Below are 24,561 nucleotides of genomic sequence, written 5' to 3' on the forward strand. Positions count from 1 at the left end.
ATTATGCATGGGGTGTATGGGTTTTGTGATTAAATTATTGCATCACAGTGGGGGATTTTGTTGCCAATAGTTAATTGTTAATTTTTATAGAAAGCCAAAAATTGTACTATTTTTATTTGTTTGGGTCGTCAGACCAAACAAATAATGGTAGCTAAATTTCAGGCCCTGATCGATATGCTTATTTGCAAAATCTGCAAGTAGTCTATGACGAACTCAGGACTCGAAGCGGTTACTTCCTTCTATAAGTACACTAACGCCGAACAATTCCGAAAAATTAAGGGGAGACCAGTGCGTAAATTGTCAAATACAGGCGCATTAATTTTCAAAAATCTTCTCCGAGAAGAAAAAAATAAGTTCCGATTGGTCGAAGATTTCTAATTTTGTTTAACATTTTTCTTTAACATTTCCGCAAATTACCGGTATAACATAGTCAAATAATTTTGTTACGTTGATGAATATCATTTTATTCAATGAAAATTGCTCGGCTATTTCGATAATCGATTTCTACCGTAAGTAATTACACAAAGAGTAGTGAAATATTATATACATGTGAGAAGATTTTTGCTAAATTATTTCGCAGATATACATGCTTATATTAAGCTCCATGATTATCTACATCATTGTTAAAGAACAGGTTTGCCGTGAACAAAATATCTCGAAATTAATAAGGATTACATACACTAAGTTTGCTTTAGGTTGTTTTCTTATAACTTCCCCGTGGTCCAGGGGTTACACGCTCGTTTAGGAAGCCATATGTCTAGCTGGGCTTCAAATCTCACTTAATTTAGGCAACTCATGTTGTATTTTGTTTAATTGTTTAAGCCAAATAAGCATTGAGTTGCAATTATCCTTATAGACAATTTACTAGTTATAACACTGGAACAAGCATTGCTGACACTATAGAAAAACAAATTGGTTTATAATCTCACAAACTTCACCTTTCTGACAATCTGAGACCCAAACAAATTCAGCGTCTTCTGTGCTTTGATTTGATCTTATCATTGTATAGCATTACAGTAAAGTATAGATGACGGTTTGACTATGCGCTTTGTTGCGTACTTTAGTCATAACCTCGCTCGGAACACCTCGCTCATTATCCATAGTAACGATAGACTTTGGCTCAAGATAAGTATGCATAAATTTATCACTTTATAAGCTGTTTAATGCTGAATTTGTTCCTAATGCCTAATTATTTTTTTCTTTCTTCACTGAGGAAAGAATAAAATGTATGCAATACAAGTTAAAACACACAAGCAGACGTCCTAAGTCACTTTCTATTTTAAGCTTGGGGTTTTCCAACAATCATAAATAGAAACTTCTTGTGCAATTATACGCACTCTTAATCAGGTAAACTTGTGTTCAAACTGTTTTAATTAACTTTTTATTTCCCATTTTACTATATCATAGTGCTTAATTATTTATACCATTTGTTACAGTGTTAGTGTTACTGTTAGATAAATAGTCATCAATTTGTGTAAACATTTTATAAATGTAACACTAACAGTCACTCCCATCATGATCACCTGTTTTGACCACATTGATAAAAAACCTCTATGTTCATCTTAAAATTAAATGTGTCAAAAACCAAAAAAAAAAGTGAAATATGAGGCCCCTTTAAAACATACTTTAAGTTAATAGAAGGCCTAACACACCAGATTCGAATCGAGTCTACGAGTACGAGCAAGGGGTTCATTTCTTGGGACGTTGTGAAAACAATTGTTCAGATAATTAATAAAAACTTTTATCCCTATTTAACGTTTGTATGAAGCTTCCAAATGAGATCAACCCCAATTCTCTAGATAGCCCTTCTCGTTCATGAAATATCTATCAGGAAACAAGTGCATTCATGCTAAAACTCAGAGGTAGACAATAAAGTGGCACAATGATTCAGTACGTAAACATAGACTCATACATGTTTGTTAGCCGTGTACATGTCAAAATCACTTGAATTTACTAAATGATATTACTAAATACATTAAATGGGACCACTCACAACTGTCAGTAGCATTTGATACACGCGAAATTCGTGTTTCAAACCCCTACATGGTGTTCGATTACTTTCTATGCCGCCGTAAATTTGGACAGATATTTGCAGTACATATAATTTTACACATTCTTCGATGTATAAAAATTGTTTTAGAAGCATAATTATACAGTAGAACTTTGTTTGCTCGAACTTGGAGGGTCTGTGCAAATTTGTTCGAGAGATTGGTAGTTCGAGCCAACTGAGGTTGAACTATTTTCACATAAGGCATATGCCTAAACGTTTTCCAGCTTACATATGTCGAATGATAATTCGTCAATATAATTGTTAGTACATCAGTTCGTCGAATATGTCATTTCTTTTAAATATTAAGAATTATTATCCCAAAGTTTTCAAATGAGTATTAACGGTACACTGTGTAAAAAAGTGTGTTAATCTATATTCATGCATATTGTAAATGGTTGAGTTTGATTGGGCAATTATTTTCCAATCTTGTTTTTATCTATATGTTTATTATGGGATACAATTAATTTTAAACAATGAATTAATTAAATATTAAAAAAAAACATTTAACTGGAGCATTTATTTGAATAAACACACATACAAGTATCATTCTATAGACCTTCACGTTACATGCACCTCGGCTGTAATTAAAGCAGTCCGAGTAAACATCATCTATTTATTGACTTTCTGTTTCACATTTCACTTATTTCACAAGTTATTTTCTTTTTATCATTACTAAAGATGGCAATATTATCATAATAAACAAATCGGTGACAACACCTCTAATTTTGTATCAGTTAACCTTAAATGCCTTTATCCATTCACAAGGTGTTAAAAACATGTGACGCCGGCTGTCACCTATTTAGAAGATGTCGACCAACAACTTTTGATGTCTTTTTGTGTTCGACCAAAAAGGTGTGATTTTAACTATACTTCTGCTGAAGAGACCCGGTTCAAAAGTTCGAGCGATTAGTGTTCTAGACGATCCGATGTAAAAACAATATACATTATATAGGAATTTTGCCAGGACTGGGCGATGAGTTCTAGCAAAAGGAGGCATTCGAGCAATCCAAGTTCGAGCAAATGAAGTTTAACTGTATACATAAATAAAATTTCACTTACGTTTGGTTACAACCTTAATTACAACATACAGGATCTTTAAAGATCATTTCTTGAGGAAAGACAGAGCACAGATGATGACATTTATCCTTGATATCCATAGTTCACCATTGGTTAATTTCTAATTAGCTTGGCCCACTGACCAGGACCCATGTAAAGACATTCATCTGCATACAATGCAGTTCTTAAATCATTTAGACAAAACTGTATTCTGATTATGGAGGAGGTATTTTACCTTCTAAATATGTCCTCATTATATTACTGGGATATTTAATATCACTGATATTGACTTGCGACATTTACATGTACAATGTCTTCAGTTTCAAATATCAAGTAATAGAAAGAGCACCGAAACACGAGGCTATCTGATTTGTACGAGGGGGCGTAGCCCCCGAGTATTAATCAGATTGCCGAGTGTTTTGGTGTTCTTTCTCTTTTGTATCATAGTCAAACATAAAAGCACATTCCCTGTTGTCACAATATGAAACCCCGGTAAAAATGAACCAATGAACGAACATCTGAATATGACATTTCTGTCACTTTCCCTTTCTCTGCCGTCACAATATGTAAACCCCAGCAAAAATGAGCCAATCAATGGGCATGCTCTGGAGTGCAGGTAACTAATACCCGCACTCCAGTTAACGCACTGTGCATGTATATGTATACGATTTAACCCTGACACATTTTCAACAGAAAGGTCTCCAAACTATGATACAAGTAATAGAAAGAGCACCGAAACACGAGGTTATCTGATTTGTACGAGGGGGCATAGTATTAATCAGATTACCGAGTGTTTTGGTGTTCTTTCTCTTTTGTATCATAGGATTTAACCCTGACACATTTTCAACAGAAAGGTCTCCAAACTATGATACAACATATACATGTAGTTCTTTTGATATTAAAATACCTTCATATGCTTTCAGATGTAAATTGTACATGTGTTGGAAACAGAAACTACGAAACCCAATTCAGAGAAGAGCACCTTAATGGGATTTAAGCCTTTACACTACCAGTTATGAGTGAAGCAACCAGATTGTTCGACTCGGACGAAGACCTAGACTTGACTGATACAAAACTTCATGCCTCTGATGAGGATGATGATGATGATGATGAATTAATCAAATATATAGATTTACCAGGTAATGTTAGAGTTAATATTCTGTTAGTTTTAACATTATTTAATAATGTAAGAGTTAAAAATCTAATAATGTTAGAGTTAATTTTTAGAAAGTTTTAACATTATTTAAGCCATTAATGCATGAGCATTTTTTTTAAAAAATGGCTGTTTTCATTGAAAAGCCTCTTGTTACAAGTTCAAATTGCTATGAAACTATAAAAGATGCTTCAATACTGTCAGATCAAACTTGGCACAAATGTTGACTGGGTCATAGCCTTTGTAACAGTATGCTCAATCTTAAATTTCCTGTTACCATGGCAATGACCGGACATCTCTAAATTGCCAAAAATCTCTATTTTGTGTTGATTTTTAGCTTGACTATTCGATAAGAATAAGTAGAGCTATTGTAGTCACCCCAGCGTCGGTGTAACCACTTATGTTAAAGTTTTTGTAATACCTCAAATTTTTTCAAAGTCCATGGACATATGGCTTTGAAACTTTGCACACTTGTTCACCATCATTACCCCAACCTGTAGACAGGAGGAGCTAAGTGTATCAAGCATTTTGACAGAATTATGCTCCTTTTTCGACTTAGAATTTACGCTAAAGTTTTGTTATGCCTCAAGTATTTTCAAATTCCATTGACATATGGCTTTGAAACTTTGTACACTTGTTCACCACTATGACCCAAACCTGTAGACAGATGGAGGTAACTGTATCAAGCATTTTGACAATATTATGCCCCTTTTTCAACTTAGAATTTATGTTAAAGTTTTTGTAATGCCTCAAATATTTTTCAAAGTCCATTGACATATGGCTTTGAAACTTTGCACAGTTGTTAACAATCATGACCTCAACCTGTAGACAGGAGGAGGTAGCTCTATGAAACGTTTTGACTGAATAATGCCCTTTTTCGACTTAGAATTTACGTTAAAGTTTTTGTAATACCTCAAATATTTTTCAAAGTCCATTGACATATGGCTTTGAAACTTTGCACAGTTGTTAACCATCATGACCTCAACCTGTAGAAAGGAGGAGGTAGCTCTATGAAACGTTTTGACTGAATAATGCCCTTTTTCAACTTAAAATTAACATTTAGGCATACCACCTCAGATATTTTCATATTCTATTGACAACAAGTTGAAATTTAATACTCTTCTTTGAAATCATAATAGGACTCTCTCCAAGGCCTATAACTGTAACATGGATTTAAAGAAAAAATTTGCCCTTTTGTTAACTCAGAAAGTTTTACATTATCAAGGCTCTTGTTTACTATCAAGCACTAAGAATAGTCAAGCGTTGCTGTCCTACCGACAGCTCTTGTTTCCATACAAACTGATTTTAAAGTTTACAGTATCCATGCTCTTGTTTACCTATCAAGCACTGAGAATAGTTTAGTTTGCTGTCCTTCTTAAAGCTCCTGTTTGACAAAATTTTATTTCTATTTATAATTTATGACCCTGACCATGTAAAAAATTTATATATTTCTAACAGGTGTTTTATTGTTTGAAAAAAGCTGGGTCATTTTCTTAAAAATACAAGCTTGTTAAAAGATTATCAAAAGATAACTTGATGACCATTAAACAGTTATATCCTCTGTAAATATTTTCACCAGCTGGCCTATTTTTTTTACGAATGTGAACTGTCATAACCTGTTTTACTGTATTGTTTTAGGAAAAGTGACATCGTCAGATGGTAAATATATTGAAAGTTTTGAATTCAAGCCACTCACTTCACCATCAACAAAAGCAAAGGAGAAAAGTAAGTATTAGAGGTCACTAATCTTCAATTTCTGTTTTGGAGGATTCTTTTCAGCAAAGTGTTTATTATTGCAGACTTCATGTCAAAAAATCCTCCAAAACGGCTGTCTGGTTGACTTAAAAATAAATTCTTCTTCTCAAGTGCCTTCTTGTGCCTTGATATAATGCACAGAGCAAAATCTGAAGTCTTTTACCACTGTATAAACAAAAAAATGCAATATGACATTTTCAGTGATATTGTTACTTAAAACCCAACCCATTTCCCAAGAACTCATTTCAATCTGAGTTCAAAAACTTACTTCAAGCAAAGCTCAAGAATTTATTTCAATCTGAGATCAAGAACTTATTTCAATCTGAGCTCAAGAACTTATTTCAATCAAAGCTCAAGGACTTATTGCAATCAAAGCTCAAGAACACATTTTAATCAAAGCTCAAGGACTTATTTCATTCAAAGCTCAAAAACTTATTTCAATCAAAGCTCAATACTTTATTTCAATCCGAGCTCAAGAATTTATTTCAAGCATAGCTCAAGAACTTATTTCAATCAATGTTCAACTTATTTTAATCAGAGCTGCAGAACTTATTTCAATCAGAGTTCAAGAACTTATTTCAATCAAAGCTCAAGAACTTATTTCAATCTGAGCTCAAGAACTTTTTTCAATCAAAGCTCAATGACTTATTTTCAATCAAAGCTCAAGAACTCATATCAATCAAAGCTCAAAGACTTATTTCAATCAAAGCTCAAGAACTATTTCAATCAGAGCTCAAGAACTTATTTCAATCAAAGCTCAAGAACTTTTTTCAATCAAAGCTCAAAAACTTATTTCAAACTGACCTCAGAAACTTATTTCAATCAAAGCTCAAGAACTTATTTCAATCTGAATTCAAGATTTTTTTTTTTCAATCAAAGCTCAATGACTTATTTTCAATCAAAGCTCAAGAACTCATTTCAATCAAAGCTCAAGGACTTATTTCAATCAAGGCTCAAGAACTATTTCAATCAGAGCTCAATAACTCATTTCAATCAGAGTTTAAGAACTTATTTCAATCAGAGTTCAAGAGTTTATTTCAGTCAGTGTTTTGACAACCTATTTTAGGAATGTTAAAGAACTTAATGCAATGAGAGCTCAAGAACTTTTTTCAATCAAAGCTCAATGACTTATTTCAATCAAAGCTCAAGAACTCATTTCAATCAAAGCTCAAGGACTTATTTCAATCAAAGCTCAAGAACTTTTTTCAATCAAAGCTCAAAAACTTATTTCAAACTGAGCTCAAGAACTTATTTCAATCAAAGCTCAAGAACTTATTTCAATCTGAGTTCAAGAATTTTTTCAATCAAAGCTCAATGACTTATTTTCAATCAAAGCTCAAGAACTCATTTCAATCAAAGCTCAAGGACTTATTTCAATCAAGGCTCAAGAACTATTTCAATCAGAGCTCAATAACTCATTTCAATCAGAGTTTAAGAACTTATTTCAATCAGAGTTCAAGAGTTTATTTCAGTCATTGTTTTGACAACCTATTTTAGGAATGTTAAAGAACTTAATGCAATGAGAGCTCAAGAACTTATTTCAATCTGAGCTCAAGAACTTATTTCAATCAAAGCTCAAGAACTTATTTCAATCAGAGCTCAAGAACTTATTTCAATCAAAGCTAAAGGACTTATTTCAATCAAAGCTCAAGAACTCACATCAATCAAAGCTCAAGAACTATTTCAATCAGAGCTCAAGAACTATTTCAATCAGAGCTCAAGAACTAATTTCAATCAGAGCTCAAGAACTAATTTCAGTCAGAGTTTAAGAACTTATTTCAATCAGAGTTCAAGAGTTTATTTCAGTCATTGTTTTGACAACCTATTTTAGGAATGTTAAAGAACTTAATGCAATGAGAGCTCAAGAACTTATTTCAATCAAAGCTTAAGAACTTATTTCAATCAGAGCTCAAGAACTTATTATAATCTGAGCTCAAGAAATTATTTCAATCTGAGCTTGAGAAATTATTTCAGTCTGATCTCAAGAACTTATTTCAATGAGAGTTGAAAACTTATTTCAATAAGTGTTTAAGAACTTTTTGAAGCAGAGCTCAAAGGTCAAGGCAGCTCCTGTGACATTTACCTTCTTAGTAGACAGATCAAGCTGAGATTGCTGGAAACGACTCTAATGAAGGCAAATCCTGCATTCAACAATTTTGAATTGTTGCTCAAATAAAGCTAATAGACATAGTGGCTGCAGCTAAGATTTGAACTAAAATTACTAACACTGAAAGTAAAATCTGCATTTTGCAAAATAAAATAATCCTACTGTGGACAAAACAAGTTTGTTTTTTTACCTTTTTTTTTTGGTTGTATGTGCTAATTTTTGTAGCTCTAGCAAAGGAAAATTGTAGAAAATTTCTACTACTTTTGTGAATAGCTTCTTATTAATATTTTTTTCCATTTCTTTCTTAGCTAAAGTGACACACAAGAATGCACCAATTGTCTTGTTGTCCGACACAGAAAGTGATGTGGTAAGAATGATTTATTGTTGAATTCTTTATGTTCATGTATTAAATGGTTTGCAAGAACTGTTTGACCTATGTATAAGACCATCTTTTTGTTTAAGGGGCTCTAAAATATTATGCAATAAGATACAATGTAGTATTAACATTTCAAATGCATAATGATAATAAAGAAATATTCAATAAAACCTGGCAACCTTTTCTCACCTGAAAAACAATTCATTTACACTGGTGCAAACCTTCCCAATCCCAACCATCTATCTTTTCTTTGACCTTTTGTTTATTGAATAAAATGGGGCCATCAATTAGGGTATGGCCATAATCCATGCTATTGAAATCATGATTTTTTTGTTTATTTATTTATATCTGCTGTATATGCAAAAGTGATTTTGTAAGGTAAGCATTAGACTGTTCCCTGAACCATACTGATCATTTAGATGGGGAGATGGGGAGAATAAATTGGACGGGGTCACCCTCATTGTTGGGGCACGAAAACAAGAGAGAAAAAACAGTGATAATGTGTAATAAAATAGTAAATCCATCGCAGGTATACTCATACATGTATTATGTGATAAAATGGAATATAAACATTTCAGGCACTCGAAAAAATTGTATGTGATAAAATTTTATCTAAACAAAAGTTATATGTGATCAAAATAGTACTTAAACATTTTTGGGACACAAAAATGATGTGTGATAAAGTACACATAGTATTGAAAACGTTTCTGCCTTACCAAAAATGAATTCACAGCATGTATTTATAATTTATGATTATATTACATAAACATTTCAGGAAGAGGTTGAAGTTAAACGCGAGACCTCATTCCTAAGTGAGCCACCAGACTACGAGAGCCCTGAGGAGGATGAAAGGACGGACGTAAAACGTGCTGGCTTTGGAGATGTGAACAAGGATAGCTCGGGTGAAATGGGATATAAAGAGCTGTTGGAATTATGCGGTCAAGACGTCGGTGATGATGACCATGAGATGGAATATGATGATAATTATCATCATGTTGATGATAGTGATGATGAAACCTATTATTCAGGAACCACAAAGATCAAGGTCAGATTTGTTGATTTTGTCACAAGAAAACCATCTTTAAAACTTGATACTCTTATATAATTATTTAACATCTACATTGAACCCTTCACAATTTGACCTTGCATGACAGGGATTTTGGATTCTTTCATGTGAGGAAGCTATCCAGAATGTGAGGAAGCTATCCAGCTAGCTTACAGAACATCAGTGGTTCTACTCAGGTGCCTGTTGATTCCTGAAATAATGCAAATAGGGGCACCTGAGGTCTTCTCCACCAGTAAAGCTGGAGCATCAATATAGATCTATACTGTGTCGTTGTGACGTTAAAACCAATCAAACATACAAAATTTGACTTGGAACTGTTCATAGTTAATTCATCTATTTCAATAACAGTTCACTACAATTTACATGCTTAGTTGGCCTGGTCAGAATGTTGGCATGAGAAAGTTATTATGGCTACTGGGACTTAGAAAAGTTAATCGTTCTCATAAGAATTTGTAATAACCTGTCTCTTTGGAGAAAGGATATTTTCTGTGTTCACAAAGATTTTTGTCATTTTTCCCAAAATTGCTGGTTATTGCACCTAAAACTTCCCAGTACAAACTGGAATACACTATTAAGGCATTCAGTGTAAAAGAATTATTAATTGGAGATAGTGCTCAAATATGATGACATTTGTAGTAAGTAATGATTGCGTGGCTTTGTTACAGACTAAAACTCACTTAAAGAGGAAATCTCCGTACAGTGTGAAGGATAGAAGTAAACCTGTTAAAGGGAAGGGGAAGCGGCCAGTGTCAGGGATGCGCAAATTTAAGTCGAGCAGCCAGGGACGAAAATCACCAGAAAGCACAGGAACAGATCAGGTACGGTGTTATCTTTGTTATGATTTTAGCTCATAACCTGCTTGATGTCTAATTATCTTACTGGTCTAATATGTCATATAATGTCCATCAGAGTTAAAATGGTTGGTGTGCAGGTAAAAGTTATAATTACTTTACATTTTGTAATAAATGATCTCAATTTTATATTCTACTTCATATGGATAAACAATAAATTACTGACACAGAAAGGAGTGTCCATGAGTATCATTAGCAATTTATCAGTTATGTTCAATTGATTTAAAGAGTGGTGCAGCAGTGTCTATTTCAGAAGTACAAAAACAGGGACGAATTCCCCGCCCCTCACTTTATGGATGTAACTATGTCCTAGTTATATTTATACATTTCCTTTCAGAATCTTGTGGTTGTTGACTCTGCAAGGCCTATTTGTTTCGGAGACAGGCCGGTTGACCTTAATGCACCTATAGTTGAAGGTTAGTATATAATTTGTTCTCTCAGTATTTTGCCTAACTACCATACAAATATCTGACTAATAAGTAAAGGTATAAGCGTGTAAGTGTTTAAGAACTCAATTTTTTTATGCTCCCCGAAAAATTTCGGGGGAGCATATAGTCGTCGGGTTGTCCGTCCGTCCGTCCATCCGTCCGTACGTCCCAACTCGTGTCCGGCCAATAACTTAGTTATTTGAAGTCGGATTTTAAAACTATTTCACAGAAATGATCACCATATTGAGACGACGTGTCGCGCGCAACATTTGGGTCGCTACCTTGAAGGTCAAGGTCACAGCATGACCTTGCATCAAAATCGTGTCCGGTCCATAAGTTCTTTATTTAAAGTCGGATTTTAAAACTATTTCACAGAAATGATCAACATATTGAGACGACGTGTCACGCCCAACATTTGGGTCGCTACCTTGAAGGTCAAGGTCACAGCATGACCTTGCATCAAAATCGTGTCCGGTCCATAACTTCTTTATTTGAAGTTGGATTTTAAAACTATTTCACAGAAATGATCACCATATTGAGACGACATGTCGTGCGCAACATTTGGGTTGCTACCTTGAAGGTCAAGGTCACAGCATGGCCTTGCAGCAAAATTGTGCCCAGCCCATAACTTCGTTATTTGAAGACGGATTTTAAAACTATTCCACAGAAATGATCACCATATTGAGACGACATGTCGTGCGCAACATTTGGGTCGCTACCTTGAAGGTCAAGGTCACAGCATGACCTTGCAGCAAAATTGTGTCCGGCCCATAACTTCGTTATTTGAAGTCGGATTTTAAAACTATTTTACAGAAATGATCACCATATTGAGACGATGTGTTGCGCCCAACATTTGGGTCGCTACCTTGAAGGTCAAGGTCACAGCATGACCTTGCAGCAAAATCCTGTCCAGCCCATAACTTCGTTATTTAAAGTCAGATTTTAAAACTATTTTACAGAAATGATCACCATATTAAGACTTTGTGTTGCACGCAACAATTTGGTCGCTACTTTGAAGGTCAAGGTCACAGCATGACCTTGCAGCAAAATCATGTCCAGCCCATAACTTCGTTATTTGAAGTCGGATTTTAAAACTATTTCACAGAAATGATCACCATATTAAGACAACGTGTCGCGCCCAACATTTGGGTGGCTACTTTGAAGGTCAAGGTCACAGCATGACCTTGCAGCAAAATCTTGTCCGGCCCATAACTTCGTTATTTGAAGTCAGATTTTAAAAATATTTTACAGAAATGATCACAATATTGAGATGATGTGTCGCCCGCAACATTTGGGTCGCTATCTTGAAGGTCAAGGTCACAGCATGACCTTGCAGTAAAATCGCGTTCGGCCAGTAACTTTGTTCCTTGAAGTCGGATTTAACAACTATTTCCCAGGGATGATCACCATATTGAATCGACGTGTCACATGCAATATTTGGGGCGCTACCTTGAAGGTCAAGGTCACAGCATGACCTTGCAGCAAAATCGTGTCTAACCAATAACTTCCTTATTTGAAGTCTGATTTTACAACTATTTCACAGAAATGATCACCATATTGAGACAATGTGTCGTACACAACATTTGGGTTGTTTTTACACTTTGAACTTTGCCTGTGACATAACTCTGACACTACAAGAGGTATACCTTGCTGTGTCCAAAACCTATTCGGGGAGCATCAACCGGCTCTTATTTAGATCTGTAGATATTCTTTAATAATTAAGTAAAATGATTTACAAAATTTATCATATTTTTTACTGAATGCTATACAATAATACATACATGTTTATATAATAAAATGAACACAAAAAAACTGTGGCCGAGTGGTTAAGGTTGTTGACTTGAAAGTGTAATATGTCACTCAAAGCTGTTCTGTATCTCCCAAAGAACCGATACTTTTTATGTGAAGAAGCTATCCAGCTGACTCCCAACAGGTATTACTTAGAATTCAGCATGTTCAACAAATGACACCAAACCACTTGCCTGTCACCATGTGGGCTAGAAATCCTGCCAGGGACTTTGGATTCTTTCATAGGAGAAAGCTATTGGAATGTACCCTGGCATTCCCATAACAGCTGCTAAGCCATTTTATGCTAATTAGCAGGCGGGTTAATATGACATCATAGCCTTGTAAAATCAACAAAATTTTACCCCGAGAACCTGACTAACTATAGGAAAACATGTATTTATCTATTTTTGGTGTAGCATGTCACATTATTTTATAACCGTTAGAGGTTGCGGCCAGATTTCCATATCAGGGTATGCATAGCAGGAAAATACATACCAGATGAAAGGGGCTGATGTAGTGTTCATAAGAATTTGATATTTTTCATTCTATATCCAGTGACAGTATACTTAAACTGTAGAAAAAAATACAAATAATTCAGGTGCTTTAACTTTTAAGTTGAAAATGCCCATTTATTTCAGTAGGAGTTATTATTCCTTTTTACTTTCCAGAGATTTCTGTGATACCTCCGCCACCATTGATGTGTGAGGCGTGTGAGAAGGAGACTAGCCATAACAGTATGGTACAATGTTGTGACGGTCACCTCGACTGTATGCGGTGTGTCGAAGCCTCGGCTAAGAAAGTTCTGGTCGGGGAGAAGAAAGGCTCTGTGGAGTGTCCTCAATCGGACTGTACCAGTTCTGTTCCCTTGAGTAAGATATGTTTGTTTCTTTTATTAAGTGCCGTAAAAAAGCAAATAACGTCAACAGACTAGTTTTTGCTAATGAAAGAAAAAAGGTAATGACTTATCAATAAGGTGCAGTATTTTGTCATTAAGAATGAAACTTTATGTGATACATAATTATGTAGATAACAAATGACTTTCCCATTGTTGGTGTGTTTTAAAGCAACATAATTCTCTTTTTTTCTACTGTCTAGCAAAGATAAATTAGTCGTGCATTTCAAAAGATTGACCTTTACATTGGCGACTGAACATTAATTAACAGTGATGAATGTTTATGCTGTATAAATCTTTGACATGATTGTGAATCGATTGTGCTTGTCAGTGTCAGCAGTTAATACAGTGCATGTTTTATCACTGAGCTATATTATATATGAGCTGTGTCACGACAAAACCAACATAATTTGTTTGCGACCAGCATGGATCCAGACCAGCCTGCTCATCCACGCAGTCTGATCAGGATCCATGCTGTTTGCTTACAAACCCTATAACAAGTAGAGAAACTGATAGGGAACAGCATGGATCCTGATCAGACTGCGCGGATGCAGACCCATTATGTTGGTTTTGTCATGACGCGGCTCATATCTTGTTTAATTAGTCTCTAGTTTGATATATACCACAAAACACCATCTTGGTTTCCAATTTTCACTTTTCTTTGTGCAGATTCTACTAATCTACTTGTTAATACTAGCTGACAAGTAAAATTTTTAACTCTTAGTTGTCATTTCTAAGCTTTGTGTCTCACACAAACAATTTAAAAAACATGAAATGACAGCTATAATGCTTTATGACAAGTCTGTCTTTAATGGCTTGAAGTCCATCTAATTGGCTAAAAGTCAGTCTAATTAGCTAAAAGTCAGTCTAATTGGCTAAAAGTCAGTCTAATTGACTTGTAGTCAACTTTATTGGCTTGATGCCAGTCCTGTTGGCTTGACAACTATCTTACTAGCTTGAAGTCAGCCATTTTAGCTTAATATGATCCTTATAGGCTTGAAGTCAGCAAGTGATTGACTTGACATCAGCCATAATGGCTTGACAACAATTTTATTGGCTTGAAGTCAGCCATATTAGCTTGAAACCTGCCACATTGGCTTCCTGTATTGAGTTTGAAAAATGTTCATAAAAATGTAATGTATAAATCTCTATGTTTACCAGGTGAATTGAGAAAGGCTTTACCAGCTATAGTCTTAGACCTGCTTGAGGATAAGTGGAACAGAGAAACAATGGAGGCACTAGAGAATATGAAAGATGCTGTCAAGTAGGTGTCTATCTTATACATATACCATGTATATATATATAACTAGCATACATGGTTTTGTCAGGCTAGGCATATTTTGTTCATGACGGTAGATATCAGACATTGGTTACACTGGTCATTTGTCTCTTACAGCTGATTCAGAAACGGTATCTGTCAGTCATTTATGGAGATATTCAAGTAATTACTGGTTAGTTAACCAGGAATACCGGTTGGGTGGACCGATCTCAAAAATATGATCAAACACGTGTAAAAATCTGCAAAAGAGCTAAAGAAACAAAAAAAATATGTAGTACAGCATATCTGAAATAGGAAGAACATTTCAAGCTTTGCTTATTAAATGTTTGCTGAAGAAGAAAATTCAAACCTTATACCTTATTTATGTTAATGAAAAGCTTGAATAAAAGTCATATTTTTCACAAGTCTGGTTATAGTTTGATGTACCTTGAAATGTTTAAAGGAGGAACTGTATTTTAATCCGTTAGTGTAAATTATTACAATAATTTGCTGCATTTTACTTCATGATTCCATAATAGATGTACAAAGCAATTTTGTTCATTTTATTCCGCAGATGTCCTGGCTGCAACTACTCGGCAGTCTTGGATATGGCTGTAAAAAGGTTTCAGTGTCTTCAGTGTAATGAGGTAAGTTGTTTGTTTTTCTATAGTACAAAATTATTACTTATGATATTCAAAAGGTATCTTGTTAAAAGAGTGTTTGGAAACATTGGATTCCTCGTAAAAGAGTATCTATGGTAGTTGAAACCTGACAGGAAAATTGTGTTCCATTATGTTAGGAAGCTTCCATCAACTTACGGAAGGTTTGTGGTTCTACTCAGGTGCTTGAAATAATGTACAGAGGGGCAACTCAGGTCTTCCTCCACCTGTAAAGCTGGAAAATTGCTTTATGGTCTTCTTAGTGTCAGTGTGACTTAAAGTCCAGCAAAGCAAACTAACAAATGTGAAAATGATACTGTTCTGTCTATTTGTACCCAAAGTAAAGGGCAGAAGAGGAAATTGCAGAAGGACTTTTTTCTTACCATTTGCCACTGCCAAAAATTTGCCATATATATGAAGAGATTCTTTCAAATGTACTTTGGTATAGTTAAATAGGCATTTCAGTGGGCTGAACTAGTTATTTACTACTTTTGTAATTATTTTAAGTGTGAAACTTTGTGACAAAGTTGTTACATACTTCAGATCTTGTGCATTAAATGAAAAAAATATCTGCTTGTGATTTAAATGTTCAAATGCGTAAATAAATCAAAGCTGCTACTAAGTTGTTGCTTATTCCATCTTTTTGTACGATTAAATAAACTCTTGGTAGAATATAATTCCTTACACATTTTAACGTTTGTAGGATGGCATGCTTGATTATTCTCAGTGCTTGATGGTTAGGTTTACAAACAGGATTTTCTGTATGTCAAAACTGGTCTTCAAAAGTGAGAAAAGTCGGTCTTTGTCCGTAGTACTAAAAAAAATTAATGTTATCCTTGCATTGCAAATGTACAGAAACTACTTGCATTGCACTATTCCAAATTGTAATTTACAAGCTTTTCTGACAGCTCCTGCTTGATTTATATATTAGTCTTACGTCGAGAATTAAATGGATTTTGACGCAGTGTCATCAAGAATTAATATGTTCCCTTCTAGGCATTCTGCCGTTACTGTGACAGGAAGTGGACTGAGCGTAAAACGCATGATTTGTGTATCCGAACAAAACAGTGGACGTCAACGGTTACAGGCAATGTTGTAAATATACCAGCACAATGGTCAGATCCTGACACAGATTCTGTTGATGGTAGATCAAAGGTATGAAAATGTTTTGTTTTTGACATAAAATAGAGATCAAATAATGTCATTTTCAGAAATGATAGCATTGTTAAAAATTCCCAGTGTAATCTTGAAAATGCCCCAAATATTTTGAAGAATTCCCATAAACCAGTGATTATGCATGTAAGTAGGACTTTTTATGAAAAAAATGCCATTTGAAAACTTGTATTATTTGAAGTAAAGGAATGTTTTAATTTGTAAGGTTTGATAAATTTTCGATTGCATTCAATGTTAAAATTTCCAAAGTTAATCAATTCAGTGATTTCATGTGTGCATAAAATCACTGTACCTATATTTGAGCCGTGTCACGACAAAACCAACATAATGGGTTTGCAGTCTGATCAGGATTCATGCTGTTCGCTATCAGTTTCTCGACTTGTAAAAGGGTTGGTAAGCAAACCCATTTTGTTGGTTTTGTCGTGAGACGGCTCATTTATTTTTTGTGGCCAGGAATTGGCATCCTTATGCGGACTTTTCAAACTGTTTGACCATACACGTTTTAAAAATTTTCATAATACTAGTGTTAAGTTATCAATGATATTATATATTATATTATGATAAGCCTAAAGATATGATTGTTATTTACATATACATAGAGTCACACAATTGTTGAATTGGACAAATCTTCGGCGGAATTTTGTGATGTTGTACACTTCATGAACAAGGATATGTCGTCAAATGTGAAGAAGATTTTCAGGATTCAGAATGAGAGGCTGTGGGAAAAATATTCATTGTAAGAATTTATTTCCCTATTTTCTGCTGAATTTGTATAATGGACTTGCCCTGTTTTGAATTTGAAACAGTCCATTCCAAGTTTTAGGGATTCCAATGTGAAAAAATACAAAAATTGAGCTACTAACAGTTTAAACATTCAACCTGCTGAATTTTTATAATAGACTTGCCCTGTTTGGAACAGTCCATTCCAAGTTTAAGGGAGTCCAATGTAAAAAATACAAAAATTTAGCTACTAACAGTTTGAACTGTTTAAACATTAAACCTGCTGAATTTGTATAATAGACTTGCCCTATTTCGAATTTGGAACAGTCCATTCCAAGTTTAAGGGAGTCCAATGTAAAAAATACAAAAATTTAGCTTCTAACAGTTTGAACTGTTTAAACATTAAACCTGCTGAATTTGTATAATAGACTTGCCCTATTTCGAATTTGGAACAGTCCATTCCAAGTTTAAGGGAGTCTAATGTAAAAAAAATACAAAAAATTGAGCTTTTTACTGTATGTTATAACTTATATGTCACAGCCTGGTCAGACTGTACGAATGTGAAAGCTGGCCTGGTTCTATAGTGGTGATATAGGCCAATCACTTGTTGCCTGCAGGTTAAGAGTTTAAGTCTCTCATTTACTGAATAAGAGTCTTGTTTTAAGTTGAAACTTTCTGGTTAGAGTTTGCATACAAGGTCTCATCTTCACAAATACTTAAAGATGTTCATGTGTGTGGATTTTAAGTTTTGGTCAATATTTAAAATGAAATAGTACTTAAGATTGGGGATGCATGGACATTTTACTGACCTTCCAATGGCCTGGCATAGCCAATAGTCTAGTCTACATTTAAAACTTACTGCTGTTGAACTTCTAACATTTTTTTTTTGCTCATTAAGGTCTTTATTTTAAAATACTCAATGAAATAGAGGATATTTGTTTAGTTCAGTGTAAGATCTGATATATTTCACCGAGTGAGCACCAAAAGGTATATTTCACAAGTGGCGCAGCAACAAGTGAAATATGAACTTTTGGTGTTCACGAGGTGAAATATACAGTCATGTCCGGTCATCTTGCGCGGCCGGTGATCTTGCGCACTCGGCACCGGAAATATATTTCCTTTTGTTTGGTTGTTTGTTTATGCTTTTGCTAGAAATTTTCAGCCAAAACTTGTATCTTGGACTTAAACAAGGTAAGAAAGTTAAAAAATATCTGTCAAACATGTTTGTTTACATTATTTCGTCATCCTAATTATTTATTCATAAACACGCCCACTGACCTATTTTCCCATTATATTCCTGTCTATTCATCCAGTTCCAAAATTTTACGTCCAGCAAGAATGAAAATCAATATCACACATTTGAAAACAGTATTGCACCGATAAAACGTTGTAAATTTCCTTTTTTCCCTTTGCAAATAAAGGTGTATTCAGTTGTTATCTCCTGCCGATTCCCGCCATCTTGTCAAAATGGAAAGCCCCTCCCGCGCTTTTCATTTTTTTTTCTCCGGAAGCGTAAAAGGGTCATCTTTTACAAAATTTGAAAAGAAAATGAATGACTAAAACAGAACAACGATTTTAATCATAAAAATAAAATTTAAAAAAGTAAGATGCCAGGTAGTGATGATTTCAGGTATCCCAGGTGTAGTAGTGAACAGTAAAATAACAAACCCTTGATGTAAATAAGTTTGTGTTACAGTTTTGTTTGAACAGTTTGAATAGTTTAAATTAACTTTTCATTAACTGGACTCACAAACTTTATATTAATAGTACTACTGGGACATCATACTTTAAAAACAAGCTACCATGACGTCATTCATAACACATGCGCAAGATCACCGGACAATTGAATGTTGGGATTAAACATGGTGTCAAGTGTTTACATTGTTGCACTCTTGAAGTTTAATGAGTTATTTCCAAAAAATATTTGTGTTATAATATGTCTTTAAGATTTTTGCAAATAGGAAAATAATTATGATTTTTTATGCCCCCACAGAGTGGGAGCATATAGCGTTGCACTTGTCCGTCCGAGTGTCAGTCCGTCAGTCCGTCCGTACGTCCCGAAATCTTGTGAACGCAACTCCTCTTAAACCGGATGGCAGATTTTGCTTTAACTTACAGGGATGAACAACCTTAATGTGTAGATGGTAGTAAAGGAAGGAATTTTCGCTGCGACCAAATTTAACAGAATTATGGCCCTTTGTTGATTTTTTCACTAGATACTATGAAGAAATTTTGTGAACGCAACTCCTCTTAAACCGCATGGCAGATTTTGCTCAAACTTACAGGGATGAACAACCTTAATATGTAGATGGTAGTAAAGGAAGGAATTTTTGCTGCGACCAAATTTAACAGAATTATGGCCCTTTGTTGATTTTTTCACTATATACTATGTAGAAATTTTGTGAATGTAACTCCTCTTAAACCGCATGGCAGATTTTGCTCAAACTTACAGGGATGAACAACCTTAAGGTGAAGATGGTAGTAAAGGAAGGAATTTTCGCTGCGACCAAACTTTACAGAATTATGGCCCTTTGTTGATTTTTTTCACTATATACTATATAGAAATTTTGTGAATGCAACTCCTCTTAAACCGTATGGCAGATTTTGCTCAAACTTCCAAGGATGAACAACCTTTATGTGTAGATGGCAGTAAAGGAAGGAATTTTTGCTGCAACCAAATTTAACAGAATTATGGCCCTTTGTTGTTTTTTTCATTCTAATACTATGTAGAAATTTTGTGAACGCAACTCCTCTTAAACCGGATGGCAGATTTTGCTTAAACTTCCAGGGATTAACAACCTTAATGTGTAGATGGTAGTAAAGGTAGGAATTTTTGCTGCGACCAAATTTAACAGAATTATGGCCCTTTGTTGATTTTTAGTTTTCAACTTGTGGCACATGTAGTCCAAAAAATATTTGACCTAGAGTCATAAGATTGACAGAACAGTGGTGTGTGGGGGCATCCGTGTCCTATGGACACATTTCTAGTTTGTATTTATTTGAATCGTAGTAAATTAGCCGATAAGTGCTTAGGTGCGCAAGATTACCGGACAGCATCGTATTCCAATCTTACAATAAACTAAACATGATTATTTTCTTTTTATTATAAGTAAAGAAACATTAAAAATTATTATAAGTAAAGAAATATTAAAAGAAAGACATTTTAACCTAATACTAAATGAAAAGTGTGTCAAATAATAATACAATGTGACATCATTTACCATGTCACGTCATTAAGTTGGTTTCCAGTACTGTGCACGCTGGTATTTCCCTGAAACAACGTAACAGGCTTTAAATTCAAAACAGTGAGAATATCAGTTTTATTTTTCACTGATATATTTTTCATAACCCACCAAAAAGCATGTAATAATATGTTTGTATTTTTCAGGTCACGGAGTCACATGGTAGCAGACCTGGGAGAACTTAATATCAATGAGAAAAGATTGTTTCACGGAACACATAGTGATGTCATTGAAGCCATATGTAAGGAAGGTTTTGATTGGAGGTTGTGTGGAAAACATGGCACAGTTTACGGACAAGGTGAGTAGTAAATGTTAGGAAAATTTTGATTGGAGGATTTTTTGCAAAAATGGCACAATTTCTAGATAAGATTAGAGATACATATAATTTAAAGCGAGGATTTGGTTTTGGGGCTTTGTTTGATAATAGGTACATTTCATTTGAATTTAGCATATTTAGTTCAGTATTCACAAGAGTGATGAATTGTGATTGTTAGGAAAGAAGGTAGGTGAAAAAATAAGAGAACAGGTTTAAGAAAGAAATTCGAACTAAGTAAGAAGAATATCTGAATTGACCCTTTGAATCTAAATTTGCTTAAAAGACTTGACTTTGCCAAGTTTCAGACTGATCATTTGAAGTTTTTTGGATTTGAGTATCAGATATATTAAATATAACTGCAAGCGTTATTGTGCCTGGCCAGACTGTACGTGTTTGTTAAGGCTGGCCTGACTGTACACAGGTTGGATAGATCTGTTATCAACACTTTATAAGTTACAGTGGAATTATAGTGGATGCCAAAAAGGCAGTGCTGGTGAACATTTGGTGAACAGGTTAATTACATGTGCTTCCACATCAGCATGTTACAGTCCAACATTCAATATCCGGTTAGGACTGGTTGCCGGTTTAAGACCCACTAGTTGACTGCTTTCTGGGTGTTCTGACCAGTAATGGCACCAGCGTGGAGTTTAATTGGAAGTCCACCACAAGTGGGTTTCAAACCCACAACATCTGTATTAGGAGTCTTATGCTATAACCCTACGCCACTATTTCTTCGTAAATGTATATTTGTGGTTGCCTAATATTTCATTACAAAAGTTATTTTCAATTTAGATGTACATGAATATATGCAATGTGTATGGAAAAACAAGACACTTTTGTATTGTTTATTTTCAGGTACATATTTTGCCAAGAGTCCATGGTTATCCCATCAATATTCATCAGGGAATTCATCCAGGCGAGGCAGACCTAATATAGGGGGTACGTTAATTTACTTAGATTGTCAATCGGAACGTCCTCTGCTATTATCTGTAATAACCTCGTAGTTAATACAGAGTGAAAGATGTTTACATGGTTTCAATTGTAATTATAAACAGAGAGTGTAATCTAAGATAATGTATATAGGTATTTGACATCCAAAAGAAAATAAAGTCTGTTTCGGTACAATTATGATTGAAAATATGTCTGACAACCATTTATAATTTAGATATGCCCACTGATATACAATTTTAAACAAATGCGACCCAGTGTCATCAGGTTAGCATTTTACTCTTTCATCATAAGTTGTAATATTAATCATTCAGAGAAAAAAGACAATTCTTATTTTTAGCTCGACTTTTCTATGAAAAGGGGAGCTATCCTACTCGCCCCGGCGTCGGCGTTAGCGTTGGCGTCACACCTTGGTTAAGTTTTTCGTACCACCCCACTTTATTTCAGAAGTATTACAAGTATGGCTTTGAAACTTACCATACTTGTTCACCATCATAACCTCCATCTACAGACAAGAGTACATAACTCTGTCAAGGTTTTTGACAGAATTATGGCCCTTTTTTGACTTAGAAAGTGTATTGAGCTTGGTTAAGTTTTTTGTACCACCTCACTTTATTTCAAAACCATTGGAGGTATTGCTTTGAAACTGACCATACTTGTTTACCATCACGACCTTCATCAACAGACAAGAGGACATAACTCTGTCAAGGTTTTTTTGACAGAATTATGCCCCTTTTTGACTTAGAAAATACATTGAATATGGGTAAAATCCACTTATTGCCTTAACCCTTTGAGATATTGCTTTGAAACTTTTAATGCTATTTCACATCATTACCCCCATCTGTACGCAAGAGAAGGTAACTCTGTCAAGGATTTGTTTTAAAAATTAAGGCCTTTTATCGACTTAGAATCTTGGTTAAGTTTTTAGTACCAGTCCACTTTTTGACTGAACTGTTTGAGATATTAATTTGAAAGTTGGAATACTTGTTTACCATCATGGTCCCAAAACATGGGCAGGAGAAGGTAATTCTGTTAAGGATTTTATTTGAATTATGGCCCTTTTTGACTTAGAAACTCAGTTAAGATTTTCATTCTTGTCCACTTGTTGACTTAACCATTTGAGATATTACTTTGGAAGTTGGAGTTCTTATGTGCCATCATGAGACCTATCTGTAAGCAAGAGAAGATAACTCTGTGAAAATGTTTCTTGATTTGTACTTAGAAATTCCTAGTTAAAGTGTTGTGTGCCCTTAACTGTCAAAGTTTTGTTTTATAGGCAAGCACTAAAAAAGTCGAGCGCGCTGTCCTTCTGACAGCTCTTGTTGTTAGATCCCCTGAGCACAAAGTGAACTTTTGTGATGGCAGTGTGTCTGTTGTAAGTTGTCCGTTGTTCCTTATTGTCCACCGTTGTTCTTTATTGTCCACAGTTTCTTTGAATAACTTCTCTTCATCAAGCAATTAATGGATTTTGACCAATCTTTACAGCAAGGGTTTTAGATGGTTCTCAACAAAAGTTATATACATGTTTCCAGTCTGATACATAAGTGGGTGACAGGAGTATAAAAAACTTCTACTCAGAAATTACAATGCCCAGAGCTTAGATATTTGGCATGTAGCATTCATAACCTTGTGGTCCTCTATAAATGTTAGGTGAGTTATACCCCTTGGATTGAAATGGTCCCAACCTGGGGGTTGCTAAGTTTACATAGACTTGTTGTGTTTAAAATCTTCTTGTCTGATGAAAGCACGTTTCCAGGAGTTTTACATATTTTTGTCATGAAGCATTTCCCCAGCAGATATCAACAAATATTGTTAAAATTATGCAGCACTGAGAGAGAGAAAAAAGACACATTGCAATGTGATTCCATTACTGGCCTTACTCTTTCTTCTGCATGAATCTTCAGTTTGAGCAAAACCAGGGCATAGCCCTCTTTGTTTTATTGTAAGTACATGATAAAATGATTATTGTATGATTTTTCAGGGTCAGGATTTTATTTTAGTAAGCCTACAGGACCATCCACGCAATATAAACCCCCTCTAAGATTTGGAGGTTCAAGCAACTGGTACATCACAGTCAGGTTTTTACATTTTGGAGGAAAATCCTATTGTCTCAGCAGCGGGGAAGCACTGGTTATCACTTTTGGACAAAGCAGGCCAAGTTCTAAAAGGATTTCACTGGATTTGGAATCCGCGGATTTAGACTTAACCAGGGTGGGTTTCAAACTAGGGACCCTTTGCAACGGGAAAATTTGGGGTTTTCGGGTTTTGGAAAACCTTTCAATCAAAAAGGGCTTTCCCGTTATTCTGAACCTCCCAGCCAAGTTTCTGGGAAACACCTTTCAACTTTTTGTTTTCCGAAGACCGTACAAAACTCTGGGGGAAGTGTAAAACGGGGCAAAAAGGGGGGTCCCCTTGTCCGCAGGCGGGGGAAAGGCTGCACAAATTTTTTTTGCCCACATCCCAATTTGATTGGAAACAGCAACAGAGTTTTTAAAATTCCCTTTAAACTTCCACTGACCCACCTTAAAGAAATTTATGTTTCTAAACTGTATTTTATGCACACCAAAAAAAAAAGCAACTGATCCTGTTCTCCACAACTTGCATGTCATTCATTAGCATCTCAAACAGTTTCAGAATTTCCCAGTTTCGTATTGCCGCTTCAAATGTTAGCTAAAACTTCACAAAAGTGAATAAAGATCTTCTCAAAGATTCGCAACAAGGGA

At 34.9% G+C, this 24,561-nt stretch overlaps 1 protein-coding gene across 1 annotated transcript; it reads left to right on the forward strand.

The window, feature by feature from the left end:
- Positions 1 to 1,216: 1,216 nt before the first annotated feature.
- On the forward strand, positions 1,217 to 23,916 carry LOC132758164 (uncharacterized; the record flags this gene model as incomplete). The annotated part of the gene is made up of 15 exons (XM_060749703.1): positions 1,217 to 1,347; positions 4,030 to 4,245; positions 5,898 to 5,984; positions 8,430 to 8,488; positions 9,273 to 9,542; positions 10,229 to 10,381; positions 10,752 to 10,830; positions 13,299 to 13,499; positions 14,684 to 14,786; positions 15,355 to 15,427; positions 16,436 to 16,594; positions 17,212 to 17,348; positions 20,721 to 20,872; positions 21,746 to 21,829; positions 23,820 to 23,916. Coding segments are annotated over exons 2-15 (1,778 nt in total), but the record flags the coding sequence as incomplete, so codon positions are not given.
- Between the last annotated feature and the right edge of the window lie 645 nt (positions 23,917 to 24,561).

This window comes from Ruditapes philippinarum, unplaced genomic scaffold (assembly GCF_026571515.1).
Source record: "Ruditapes philippinarum isolate M1 unplaced genomic scaffold, ASM2657151v2 ctg11592_1_1_1_1, whole genome shotgun sequence".
NCBI classification, from domain to species: domain Eukaryota; kingdom Metazoa; phylum Mollusca; class Bivalvia; order Venerida; family Veneridae; genus Ruditapes; species Ruditapes philippinarum.